General features: G+C 41.8%; 1 protein-coding gene across 2 annotated transcripts; it reads left to right on the top strand.

Annotated features, from left to right (window-relative positions):
- The first annotated feature begins 10,884 nt into the window (after window positions 1–10,884).
- Window positions 10,885–13,121, top strand: LOC125506421. Of its 2 annotated transcripts, none has more exons than XM_048671237.1 (3): window positions 10,885–11,335; window positions 11,617–12,067; window positions 12,499–13,121. In XM_048671237.1, exons 1-3 carry the CDS (start codon window positions 11,288–11,290, stop codon window positions 12,636–12,638), a joined length of 639 nt encoding a protein of 212 aa, XP_048527194.1. In that variant the 5' UTR covers window positions 10,885–11,287; the 3' UTR covers window positions 12,639–13,121. The 2 variants fall into 2 exon arrangements, with proteins under 2 accessions (XP_048527194.1, XP_048527193.1); XM_048671236.1 differs by having other exon boundaries at window positions 11,614–12,067.
- The last annotated feature ends 1,351 nt before the right edge of the window (window positions 13,122–14,472 follow it).

Raw genomic sequence — 14,472 nt, 5'->3', positions numbered from 1 at the left:
TACGGTCATCACCGGTAAGTATCCCGATTATTATCACTTCGGGGTTAACGGATCATAACACATAATAGGTGACTATAGACTTGCAAGATAGGATCAAGAACTCTCATATATTGATGAAAACATAATAGGTTCAGATCTGAAATCATGGCACTCGGGCCCTAGTGACAAGCATTAAGCATAGCAAAGTCATAGCAACATCAATCTCAGGACATAGTGGATACTAGGGATCAAACCCTAACAAAACTAACTCGATTACATGATAAATCTCATCCAACTCATCACCGTCCAACAAGCCTATGATGGAATTACTCACGCACGGCGGTGAGCATCATGAAATTGGTGATGGAGGATGGTTGATGATGACGACGGCGACGAATCCCCCTCTCCGGAGCCCCGAACGGACTCCAGATCAGCCCTCCCGAGAGGTTTTAGGGCCGGCGGCTCCTTATCATAAAACGCGATGAATTCTTCTCTCCTATTTTTTTCTCCCCGAAAGCAGATATATAGAGTTGGAGTTGGAGTCGGGAGGTCTCCAGGGGGCCCACGGGGTAGGGGGGCGCGCCCCCACCCTCGTGGACAGGGTGTGGGCCCCTTGGTCTTCATCTTTGGCGAGGATTTTTTATTATTTATTGTAAGATATTCCGTGGAGTTTCAGGTCATTCCGAGAACTTTTGTTTTCTGCACATAAAACAACATCATGGCAGTTCTGCTGAAAACAGCGTCAGTCCGGGTTAGTTCCATTCAAATTATACAAGTTAGAGTCCAAAACAAGGGCAAAAGTGTTTGGAAAAGTATATACGACGAAGACGTATCAACTCCCCCGAGCGTAAACCCTTGCTTGTCCTCAAGCAATTCAGTTGACAAACTGACAGAAATAAAGAAAAACTTTTACAAACTCTGTTTGCTCTTGTTGTTGTAAATATGTCAAGCTAGCATTCAAGTTTTCAGCAAAGATTATAACTAACCATATTTGCAATAATTCTCAGGTCTCATGATTACCCATATCAATAGCATAATCAACTAGCAAGCCATAATAATAAATCTCCGATGACAACACTTTCTCAAAACAATCATAATATGATATAACAAGATGGTATCTTGCTAGCCCTTTCTGAGACCACAAAACATAAATGCAGAGCACCTTTAAAGATCAAGGACTGACTAGACATTGTAATTCATGGTAAAAGAGATCCAATCATAGTCACACCCGATATAAGTTAACAGTGATGAATGCAAATGACAGCTGCGCTCTCCAGCTAGTGCTTTTAATAAGAGGGTGATGACTCAACATAAAAGTAAATAGATAGGCCCTTCGCAGAGGGAAGCAGGGATTTCTAGAGGTGCCAGAGCTCGGTTTTGAAATAGAGATAATTTATATTTTGAGCGGTATACTTTTATTGTCAACATAACAACCAAGAGATGGCGATATCTTCCATGCTACACACATTATAGGCGGTTCCCAAACAGAATGGTAAAGTTTATACTCCCCCTCCACCAACAAACATCAATCCATGGCTTGCTCGAAACAACGAGTGCCTCCAACTAACAACAGTCCCAGGGGGAGTTTCGTTTTGCAATTATTTTGATTTAGTTTGCATAAAGCATGAGACTGGGCATCCCGGTGACCAGCCATTTTCTCGTGAGTGAGGAGCGGAGTCCACTCCTCTTGAGAATAACCCGCCTAGCGTGGAAGATACAGACAGCCCTAGTTGATACATGAGCTATTCGAGCATACAAAACAGGATGAGTATTTAAAGGTTTAGAATTTGGCACATACAAATTTACTTGGAACGGCAGGTAGATACCGCATATAGGGAGGTATAGTGGACTCATCTGGAATAACTTTGGGGTTTAAGGGATTGGATGCACAAGCAGTATTCCTGCTTAGTACAGGTGAAGGCTAGCAAAAGACTGGGAAGCGACCAACTAGAGAGCGACAACAGCCATGTACATGCATTAAAATTAATAAACATTGGATGCAAGCATGAGTAGGATATAATCCACCATGAACATAAATATCGTGAAGGCTATGTTGATTTGTTTCAACTACATGCGTGAACATGTGCCAAGTCAAGTCACTTAAATCATTCAAAGGAGGATACCACCCCATCATACCACATCATAACCATCTCAATAGCATGTTGGCACGCAAGGTAAACCATTATAACTCATAGCTAATCAAGTATGGCACAAGCAACTATGATCTCTAATTGTCATTGCAAACATGTTTATTCATAACAAGCTGAATCAAGAACGATGAACTCATCATATTTACAAAAACAAAAGAGGTCGAGTTCATAATGGCTTTTCTCATCTCCGTCAGTCCATCATATATCATCATAATTGCCTTTCACTTGCACGACCGAATGATGTGAATAATAATAAGAGTGCACGTGCATTGGACTAAGCTGGAATCTGCGAGCATTCAATAAACAGGAGAAGACAAAGCAATATGGGCTCTTGGTTAAATCAACAATAAAGCATATAAGAGCCATTTCAACAATTTAATCATGGTCTTCTCCTACTGACCCCCAAAGAAAAGAAAAGAAATAAAACTATTTACACGGGAAAGCTCCCAACAAGCAAAAGAAGAGCGGGAAATATTTTTGGGTTTTCTTTTTAATTATTACTACAGCAAGAAAAGTAAACTACTACTAATTTTTTTGGTTTTTTTAAGGTTTATCAAACACACAAGAAGAAAGCATAAAAGGAAATAAACAATGAAAAAGTATGAACACCGACATCTAGCAATGCGTGTGTGTGAACATAAATGTAATGTCGGTGAGAAATACGTACTCCCCCAAGCTTAGGCTTTTGGCCTAAGTTGGTCTATGGCCACGGCTGGCCTGACTGATATTCATAATAATAGTTGTTGGGGTCGTACTGTGATGAAGAAGACTTTGACTGCCATTGGCTGACAGCCATCTCCGGATCCCAAGAATAAACAGACTATCGTGGAGGCTCCTCTTGTGGTTCCGGTTTCGGGGCTGGTGTAGGGTTCCGGTAGGCGTGAATAGCCGCCAACGGAACAAGGTACGTGCCTACAGTCAAATCAAATAAAGAAGGAGCAGGCAAGGTAATAGTCTCAAGATGATGTTTATTAAAGAACAATTGATATTTAAGCTCTCCTTCCCTATTCTTAACAATAAAATCATGTGCTACCATACTTTTATAACCTAAATAAATACGAGGCAACACCTTTTCTTCCTTCTCATAATGCCTAATAGGTATGTTAAAATGTGCAGCGAGGTGTGAAGCATAAATGCCTCCAAAGATGGGACCCTTAGTACGGTTCATACTAACCGTCTAGCAATAATGCCGCCCATACTAAAAGAGTTATCACCGTATAAGCCGTGGTGCAAAATAATAATGTCAGGGATACCCAGGTTTCCACAGTTCCCGCGACCAATTAAGCAACAACTAGCAAATAATGCAAAGTAGCGTAAAACAGGAAAATGTATGCTAGTGATTCGTGCATCGGAACCCTTCCTTGTTTCCCCTACAATGATAGTGTCAATTAATCCCTCCACATCATCACGATGCGGTTCTTCTGTCTTGCCCCCAAAAGGGACTAAACAAATCCGACAGAAATCATAAAGTGACTTCTCCTTATGCTCATCATATAAATGAAATTCCACCGTAGGTGGTGAGTTCTTAGAATGAAAATGAAAGTTTTGCACAAAGGTATTTGTGAGCAAGAGATACTGATCGCATTGGTCGTGGAGGAAAGCGGTAAGGCCTGCAGTCTGAGCCAACTCATGAAAATCTTCATAAATCCTGACTGCTCTTAAGAAATCCTCGGAAGGCCATTCACACGCCCGAACCTCCGCGGTGCGAGGAAAATTATACTTAGGCTTCGGTGCCTTCTCCTTCGAGCTTTGGCTCGATGAGCCCCTCAAAATTCTCCTCATCATTTTCTGAAAAATTCTGAAATTTTTAGTAACTTCAAAATAAAAGTAAACCAAACTCAATAATATTGATAGCAACCACTCCTACAAGTGCCTAGAGCCTATATCATGCATCAAAACTACTTTTGACCATATAAATTTGACATGCAAGCTCAAGAACAAGGTCACCTAAGCAGCAAAAATTTGTAATGAATAAAACACTAGAACAAAAACTAATTGGACCAATGGAGGAGCCACATACCAAGGAACAATCTCCCCAAGCAGTTTTGTGAGAGGTGCTTTGAGCAAGGAGATCGAAAATGGCAGCAAAGAGGGCTGGAACTCGTGCTTGAGTTGGTTTTTCGTGTTTGTGGGAGGAAGAAGAAGAGGATGGGTGCAGGAAGAAGTGGAGGAGGGTCACCGTGGGCCCACGAGGCAGGGGCGCGCCCAGGGGGGCAGGGCGCGCCCTCCACCCTCGTGACCAGGTGGCAGCTCCCCCCGCGGTAATTTTTGCACCATAAATCCTCAAATATTCCCGAAAAAATCATATTAAATTGGCATGTCATTCTGAGGACTTTTATTTTCGAGACATTTTTATATTGCATGGATAAATTAGGAAACGGAGAGAAAAATACTATTTTTACATTATTTCAACTAAATAACAGAAAGTATAGAGAGGGTACAGAAGGTTGTGCTTCTAGTTTCATTCATCTCATGCTCGTCAAAAGGAATCCACTAACAAGGTTGATCAAGTCTTGTTAACAAACTCATTCCGATTAACATGAAACCGCAGAAATTTCGAATAGCACTAGGTTACCTCAACGGGGATATGCACATCCCCAATAATAAGTATATCATATTTCTTCTTGACAGTAGGAAGAGGAAATTCAAAACCTCCAAATATAATCGATGGAATTTTTCCGATAGAATTCATACTATGAACTTGAGGTTGTTTCCTCGGAAAGTTTACCGTATGCTCATTACCATTAACATGAAAAGTGACATTGCCTTTGTTGCAATCAATAATAGCCCCTGCAGTATTAAGAAAAGGTCTTCCAAGAATAATAGACATACTATCGTCCTCGGGAATATCAAGAATAACAAAGTCCGTTAAAATAGTAACGTTTGCAACCACAACAGGCACATCCTCACAAATACCGACAGGTATAGAAGTTGATTTATCAGCCATTTGCAAAGATATTTTAGTAGGTGTCAACTTATTCAAGTCAAGTCTACGATATAAAGAGAGAGGCATAACACTAACACCGGCTCCAAGATGACATAAAGCAGTTTTAACATAGTTTGTTTTAATGGAGCATGGTATAGTAGGTACTCCTGGATCTCCAAGTTTCTTTGGTATTACACCCTTAAAAGTATAATTAGCAAGCATGGTGGAAATTTCAGCTTCTGGTATCTTTCTTTTATTTGTAACAATATTTTTCATGTACTTAGCATAAGGATTCATTTTGAGCATATCAGTCAATCGCATACGCAAAAAGATAGGTCTAATCATTTCAGCAAAGCGCTCAAAATCCTCATCATCCTTTTTCTTGGATGGTTTGGGAGGAAAAGGCATGGGTTTCTGAACACAAGGCTCTCTTTCTTTACCATGTTTCCTAGCAACAAAGTATTTCTTATCATAACATTGATTCTTTGATTGTGGGTTATCAAGATCAACAGCAGGTTCAATTTCTACATCATTATCATTACTAGGTTGAGCATCATTATGAACATCATCATTAACATTTTCATTAGGTTCATGTTCATTGCCAGATTGTGTTTCGGCATCAGACATAGATATACCATTTGGATTATCAGGTGGTTCAGCAATAGGTTCACTAGAAGTTTGCACAGTTCTATCATTTTTTCTTTTCTTCCTTTTAGAAGAACTAGGTGCATCAATATTATTTCTCTGAGAATCTTGCTCAATTCTCTTAGGGTGGCCTTCAGGATACAAAGGTTCCTGAGTCATTCTACCAATTCTAGTAGCCACTTTAACAGCATAATTATTTTTCTTACTATTCATCTCATTGAGCAATTCCTTTTGAGCTTTAAGTACTTGTTCTACTTGAGTGGTAACCATAGAAGCATGTTTGCTAACAAGTTTAAGTTCACCTCTAATATTAGCCATATAATCACCCAAATATTTAATCATATCAACATTTTGTTTTAATTGTCTACCAAAATAAGCATTGAAGTCTTCTTGCTTAAACATAAAATTATCAAACTCATCCAAGCATTGACTAGCAATTTTAGCAGGAAGGATTTCAGCTTTATCATATCTATAGAGAGAATTTACCTTTACTACCTGTGTCGGGTTATCGAGGTCTGGAGGTTCTTCAATAAATAAAGGATTAAGATCATATGTTTCTTCAATAGGCGGTAAATTAAGACCATGTATTTCTTCAATAGGAGGTAAATTCCTAACATCTTCAGCTTTAATACTTTTTTCTTTCATAGATTTCTTTTCCTCTTGCATATCTTCGGGACTGAGAAATAGAACACCTCTCTTCTTTGGAGTTGGTTTAGGACTAGGATCATTAATTGGAGCAGGAGCTGGCTCAGGAGGTGCCCAATTATTTTCATTTGTCAACATATTATTCAATAAGATTTCAGCTTCATCCGGTGTTCTTTCCCTGAAAAGAGAACCAGCACAACTATCCAGGTAATCTCTGGAAGCATCGGTCAGTCCATTATAAAAGAGTATCAAGTATTTCATTTTTCTTAAGAGGATGATCAGGCAAAGCATTAAGTAACTTGAGAAGCCTCCCCCAAGCTTGTGGGAGACTCTCTTCTTTAATTTGCACAAAGTTGTATATTTACTTTAAAGCAGCTTGTTTCTTATGAGCAGGGAAATATTTAGCAGAGAAGTAGTAAATCATATCCTGGGGACTACGCACACAACCAGGATCAAGAGAATTAAACCATATCTTAGCATCACCGTTTAATGAGAACGGAAATATTTGAAGGATATAAAAGTAACGAGTTCTTTCATCTTTAGTGAACAGGGTGGCTATATCATTCAGTTTAGTAAGATGTGCCACAAGAGTTTTAGATTCATAGCCATGGAAAGGATCAGATTCAACCAAAGTAATTATATCAGGATCAACAGAGAATGCATAATCCTTATCGGTAACACAAATAGGTGAAGTAGCAAAAGTAGGGTCAGGTTTCATTCTAACATTTAGAGATTGCTTATTCCATTTAGCTAATAACCTTTTGAGTTCATATCTATCTTTGCAAGCTAAAATAGCTAAAGAAGCTTCTTGATCAAATAAATAACCCTCAGGAATAACAAGTGATTCTTCATCACCACTTTCATCATCATAATCAGATTCAATATTTTCAATCTCTCTAGCCCTAGCAAGTCATTCCTCGAGAAAATCACCAAGTGGAACAGTAGTATCAAGCATAGAAGTAGTTTCATCATAAGTATCATGTATAGAAGAAGTAGCATCATCAATAACATGCGACATATCAGAACGAATAGCAGAAGCAGGTTTAGGTGTTGCAAGCTTACTCATAACAGAAGGTGAATCAAGTGCAGAGCTAGATGGCAGTTCCTTACCTCCCCTCGTAGTTGAGGGATAAATTGTTGTCTTAGTGTCTTTCAAATTCTTCATAGTGTCCAGCAGATATAAATCCCAAGTGACTCAAAGAATAGAGCTATGCTCCCCGGCAACGGCGCCAGAAATTAGTCTTGATAACCCTCAAGTATAGGGGATCGCAACAGCTTTCGAGGGTAGAGTATTCAACCCAAATTTATTGATTCGACACAAGGGGAGCCAAAGAATATTATCAAGTATTAGCAGTTGAGTTGTCAATTCAACCACACTTGGAAACTTAGTATCTGCAGCAAAGTGTTTAGTAGCAAAATAATATGATAGTGATGGTAACGGTAACAAAAGAGTAACGAAAGCAAAGTAATGTTTTTGGTATTTTGTAGTGATTGTAAAAATAGCAACGGGAAAGTAAATAAGCTTAAACCAATATATGGAAAGCTCGTAGGCATCGGATCAGTGATGGATAATTATGCCGAATGTGGTTTCATCATGTAATAGCCATAACATAGGGTGACACAGAACTAGCTCCAATTCATCAATGTAATGTAGGCATGTATTCCGAATATAGTCATACGTGCTTATGGAAAAGAACTTGCATGACATCTTTTTTCCTACCCTCCCGTGGCAGCGGGGTCCTAATGGAAACTAAGGGATATTAAGGCCTCCTTTTAATAGAGAACCGGAACAAAGCATTAGCACATAGTGAATACATGAACTCCTCAAACTACGGTCATCACCGGTAAGTATCCCGATTATTGTCACTTCGGGGTTAACGGATCATAACACATAATAGGTGACTATAGACTTGCAAGATAGGATCAAGAACTCTCATATATTGATGAAAACATAATAGGTTCAGATTTGAAATCATGGCACTCGGGCCCTAGTGACAAGCATTAAGCATAGCAAAGTCATAGCAACATCAATCTCAGAACATAGTGGATACTAGGGATCAAACCCTAACAAAACTAACTCAATTACATGATAAATCTCATCCAACACATCACCGTCCAACAAGCCTACGATGGAATTACTCACGCACGGCGGTGAGCATCATGAAATTGGTGATGGAGGATGGTTGATGATGACGACGGCGACGAATCCCCCTCTCCAGAGCCCCGAACGGACTCCAGATCAGCCCTCCCGAGAGGTTTTAGGGCTTGGCGGCGGCTCCGTATCGTAAAACGCGATGAATTCTTCTCTCCTATTTTTCTCTCCCCGAAAGCAGATATATAGAGTTGGAGTTGGAGTCGGGAGGTCTCCAGGGGGCCCACGAGGTAGGGGGCGCGCCCTAGGGGGGGCACCCCCCCACCCTCGTGGACAGGGTGTGGGCCCCCTGGTCTTCATCTTTGGCGAGGATTTTTATTATTTATTGTAAGATATTCCGTGGAGTTTCAGGTCATTCCGAGAACTTTTGTTTTCTGCATATAAAACAACATCATGGCAGTTCTGCTGAAAACAGCGTCAGTCCGGGTTAGTTCCATTCAAATCATATAAGTTAGAGTCCAAAACAAGGGCAAAAGTGTTTGGAAAAGTAGATACGACAGAGACGTATCAATACCTCAAGCGAGAAGCCTTAATTTAGGAAAAGTATTAGTTATGTGGACTCCTCCTAAAATTATATGCCCCCTTTTCATCATCTTCATGTTCTGCCACATGATCCTACCCGACGACGTTGATGTGAGACAAGCCATAGGAAAAGAAGCACTCATGATGTGTTTGTTGGGTCACTCGTAATTGATATTAAATCACTAAAATGTGTTGTCCTCATTGCAACACATGGACAATTAGCTAGTTAAGGGTACATAGGGTCACCAAACGTAACCGGATTAATCGAATAGTAGGTCAAAATTAAGGATAGAAAGAAAGACACACACATTCTTTTATACGTACTATATAGTACAAATATTGGACCCCCATAATGTTCCAAATGTCAGATTCCTGGGCAGGCTAGAGTGAATGTTTTGTTCGCTACTTGGGGTTGAAGGGGGGGGCTATAGAGAATGAACGAATTCGTTCGGCATGAAACAACACCCCTCCCCTCCATAAGCATGCGCATACATGCCTTAATGCTCTCATACTAAAATATAAAAGTAAAAAGTAAACCCACTTTGGCCAGTTTGTACTATGACAAAAAAGCATAGTTTTGCCTGTGACTAGTAAAGCCTAGCATTTTCCCTACCCTAGCCGCCGCCACGCCAGGCGACTAGGGAGGCGATTTTCTTCCTCCGATCTCAGCCGACCAGGGCGTTGGCCCCCCTTCCTCCGGTTGCTCTGGCGGCAGGAGGGAGGGGGTGCCCCGTTCCTCCGCTCTGTAGTTAGGTTTTGGATTTGTAGGTCGTGGTGCGTCGTTGGGGTGGTGGGAGCGACACCCGGATGAATAAATCTGCCTCAGCTTCACTCCCACACCGGCGGTGCTCTTCATGGCGGCGTCTCGGAATTGATGGCATCGTGTGATTGCCGATCCTTCAGATTGGCTGTGTTAGGGTTCATGGATGGTGTCAGCGAGGCGGCGGCGGCGACTCCATCAAGTGTGTCTCTCCTTATGCTATGTCCCGGATGCTGTGGCGTTGTCTCCGACGTCATGGTGGAGCAGGAAGATTTTGTCATCCAGGAGTACGCACAGACGATTGTCTGCGCAAGTGACAGCTGGAAGATGGTGCATCCCTTGCTGGGTTTGTGGTTGGTGGCTGACAGTTTTGGTTTCCTCCATCGACGTCGTTGTCGTACGGGGGTGTCAGATCTAGAGTTCGATGGCGTGTCCGGGGACATGTTGCCCCGGTCTGATTCTCTCAACGGCAATGATTTTGCTTCTAGCAAACTACTTTCGAGGTCCGTAAAGCTGCTGATCAGCGATGGAGCCGCGTCGAGCTCTGGTGAAGAGGTGATCTGTTTTCTTTCCCTTTGGTGGCCACTTCGATGGTGTCAGAGGAGAGGAACATGCGCTGGTATTTTGCATAGGATTATCCTATCTTTTCAGTCTTGTAATGTCGGTGCTTATGTGCCTTGTAACCGGATCTTTATTTTATAAATGAGCCACGTATTACCATGCAAAAAAAAAAGCCTAGCATTTGCCATGTTGTACAAAAAGTTGCCATAGTCCAAAAATAAAGGGTAAAAAGAATGAGAACTAAAAAATCCCATGCAAACCAAAAATGTGATATTCTTTAAAAAAAATTGCCATGGTCAAAAAGATCTTTGGTTATGCAATGGCACAAAAAAGAAAAATATCATGGCAATTTGCATTGTACGTGGTGGCAAAAAATGTTGATTAGATTGTATGGTATTTTTACTATTGAATACACACACAAAATGTGTATTAAAATTTGCCATCATGTGGAACACAAAAGGTGCACCTCCACGCGCCCTGCGCTGCCCTTTTATTTCTTCGTCTTCTCTGCTCTCTCTCTCTCTCTCTCTCTCTCTCTCTCTCTGCTTGCTGGCGCTGGTGCAGGCCAGATATTTTTCTTTCGATGAGAGTATGCATCTCGGCCTCCTCGTCTCTATCTCTCCAGGAGGAGGACGACGGACGACCAAATCCCACACATCGCTTCCCCTCTTCTCCATCGACTTGAGCTTTTATCTGAGAAAATCGACGGAAGATATCCTGATTTCTACGTCCTTCCCCGGATTTCTGGCGCCGTGCGACGATAGTTCTTGCGGAGGAGAGAGCTCAAATCTTGTCGATCTCTTCGTCCAACCGCTCTTTCCGACCGCCGTCGATTTCGGTCCGTTTTTCTCATCAAGGGGGGAAAGGAGGTAGGAAGGAAAGGACTGAATCTTTGCTTCCATCCATTTCATCGGACACATAAATATACCCTGCTTCTTCTTGATCGGATGGGGGACTTGTCCACGATTCAACAGCCACCCGGCACTGTCGCCAAGGTAATCTAATCTATCCGCGCCTGAATGTTTTTCTGATTCACTGCAAGTACTAGGAGCATATCACTTCGACTTATGTTTGATTTCCTAGTCTCTGATAAATGAAATCCTTGATTAGCTCAGTATTCTCTTGCAATTAGCTCTTGCCAATCGACATGCAAGTTTAATTCGACTCGAAAAGTACAGACGAAGCCAGGCAAAAGTACAAGTCTAGTGACTTAATTTTGCATGGAAATGGAAATGACCTGTAAAGTGGAAAATGATCATATCTTATTCTTCAGCAGGGCGACCAAGTTGGAGAGTTGGTGTCGGCTGGATGGACAAACGACAGCCACAACATGTACATAAGCTCCATGGAGGCCTCCTTTGTGCGGCAACTCCGTGGCCAACAGTTACAGCACCACCACGCTCACGCTCCTGCTAGGAACATCACCCATGTGGCCGGCCATGGGCTCAAGGCACTCCATGTCCAAGATGGAGCTCCCAGTGAGCTCATGTCCGAGAGGAACGTCCCTCGCTCGCGTCATGTGGGCGTAAGAGGCCTGCCCGAGGATCCGTGGGCAAGGCGTTTCAGGCCACCCAGAGATTATTCCGGTGTCAATCGTCGTGGTGATGTGGTGGGTGCTTCGGCCGATGATGGTGAATCGGGTACCGAGACGGTTCCGAAGACGGCTCGGATGCATAGAAGAGAAGTGGACATTTGCGCCGGAGAAAATCTTGTTGGCAAAAGCTCAGGTTGTTACACTTCATTATCTTGTTTGCAGATTGTTTTCTACGGTATGTGTTTTGTTCAGTTTGACAGAAGTTCAGAATTGCTATGCAGTCTTCACTTACTGTTAGTCTGATATAAATTCAGAAGTGTCGACTAAAGAAAAAAGATACATTGTTATCATGTCGTAAGTCGATAAATCCAATAATTGTGATCCAAGGATTGATGTAATTTTGCATGCCAGGCCGCAGGTATTCGTCATGATAGGTGGAAATAGTAAATGATCTTATGGAATTGTTTGTCATATAAAGCGGCTTTAACTGAATTGGCTATTTGGTCGACAACCATGTTTGATGCATTGTCTAGGGTAGCTCTTTAGTAAATAATTACATGAAAATTCACTTTGACAGAAGTTCATAACTGTTAGTCTGACAAGCATTTCGTTCCTTCTCTCCAGAAGCCTCTGGTCAGAATTTTCTTGAAGACGAGGTTCATTCCATTGCTCAGCCAATCAAATCTTGCAAGAAAAGGAGGACTGCCCCTTCCACCGCTGCAGATTCTTTCATGTCGATGCTTGAATGCGGCGACGAGCGGTGATGAAGGCCAATATATGTTTCCGAAGCCCCGGGGAAGCGACGGAAGACTAGTTCTAGAAATTCTTGCTGAAGTAGTTGTGATAAGTAACTGGTGTGGCTGCTAATATTTTTAACTCGACGGATAGCTCTTGGTCGGTCTGCTCTTTCGGCGTGAAGAGAAGGCAATTCATTGGTAGTTTGTATCATCTCTGCAGAGCATCAGGCTCAAGTTTGCAGATCTCCGAGAGTTGAGGTGGTGATGTGATGCCTTGTGATGGTGTATTTCTTCAGCATCTACTGTCTGCAAGTGAATCAATAGAATTTGGATAGTTTATACTACATGACTGTTGATGCCACTGTTGTTTGGTCTGGAGACATTTTTTGCCTGGCAATCTCTCTGTTTCTTCCTCTGCACACTGTTGGTTGTGTTGTGCTAAAACTGGAGTATGTTGTGATTCTGTGAGGTCTTTGTTAAAAAAAAAATCTTGATGCAGGGCATTTCTCATTCAATCCATATATCGAGGTCTTCGCCGAGAATATCGTTGCAAAGACCAAGCTCATGAAGCTCGTTTACAAAATAAATCAAAATATATATAGAAGTTTCAAAAAATGTCAATTCTTTTCCACAAATACAATGCATATTCTTCAAGTATGTATAAAATTTTATCAACTAATTTGATTATGTGCATGCTACACAAAAACAAACAAATATCTGGCCCAAATACAACAAAGAAAAGGCCTATTTTAACATGAATTTTTGTCTTTTAGGTGTACATCACATATGAATATGGGTTCATACTTTCACTAGTGCAAGTTCTCTCAACAATAATAACATAATTGGATCACATAACTATTCCCCAACATGCAACAAAGAGTCACTCCAAAGTCACTAATAGCGGAGAACAAACAAAGAGATGACGGTAGGGTACGAAACCACCTCAAAGTTATTCTTTCTGATCGATCTATTCAAGAGTCCGTAGTAAAATAACATGAAGCTATTCTTTCCGTTCAATCTATCCTAGAGTTCGTACTAGAATAACACCTTAAGACACAAATCAATCAAAACCCTAATGTCACCTAGATACTCCAATGTCACCTCAAGTATCCGCGGGTATGGTTATACGATATGCATCACACAATCTCAGATTCATCTATTCAAACCAACACAAAGTACTTCAAAAAGTGCCCCAAAGTTTCTACCGGAGAGTCAAGACGAAAACGTGTGCCAACCCCTATGTATAGGTTCATGGGCGAAACCCGCAAGTTGATCACCAAAACATACATCAAGTGAAACAATAGAATAACCCATTGTCACCACGGTTATCCCACGCAAGACATACATCAAGTGTTCTCAAATCCTTAAAGACTCAATCCGATAAGATAACTTCAAAGGGAAAACTCAATCCATTACAAGAGAGTAGAGGGGGAGAAACATCATAAGATCCAACTATAATAGCAAAGCTCGCGATACATTAAGATCGTACCACCTCAAGAACACGAGAGAGAGAGAGAGAGAGAGATCAAACACATAGCTATTGGTACATACCCTCAGCCCCGAGGGAGAACTACTCCCTCCTCGTCACGGAGAGCACCGAGATGATGAAGATGGCCACCGGAGAGGGATTCCCCCTCCGGCAGGGTGCTGGAACGGGTCTAGATTGGCTTCCGGTGTCTACGGAGGCTTCTGGTGGTGGAACTCCCGATCTATTGTGCTCCCCGAAGTTTTTAGGGTATATGGATATATATATGGGAGGAAGAAGTACGTCGGTGGACCTCCGGGCTGTCCACGAGGCAGGGGGGCGCGCCCCCCACCCTCGTGGCCAGCCCGGGACTCTCTTGGTCCATCTCCGATACTC

Source organism: Triticum urartu, chromosome 5 (genome assembly GCF_003073215.2).
Source record: "Triticum urartu cultivar G1812 chromosome 5, Tu2.1, whole genome shotgun sequence".
NCBI classification, from domain to species: Eukaryota; Viridiplantae; Streptophyta; class Magnoliopsida; order Poales; family Poaceae; genus Triticum; species Triticum urartu.
Note: the sequence above shows the minus strand (reverse complement) of the source record. Positions and strands in the feature narration are given on the sequence as shown.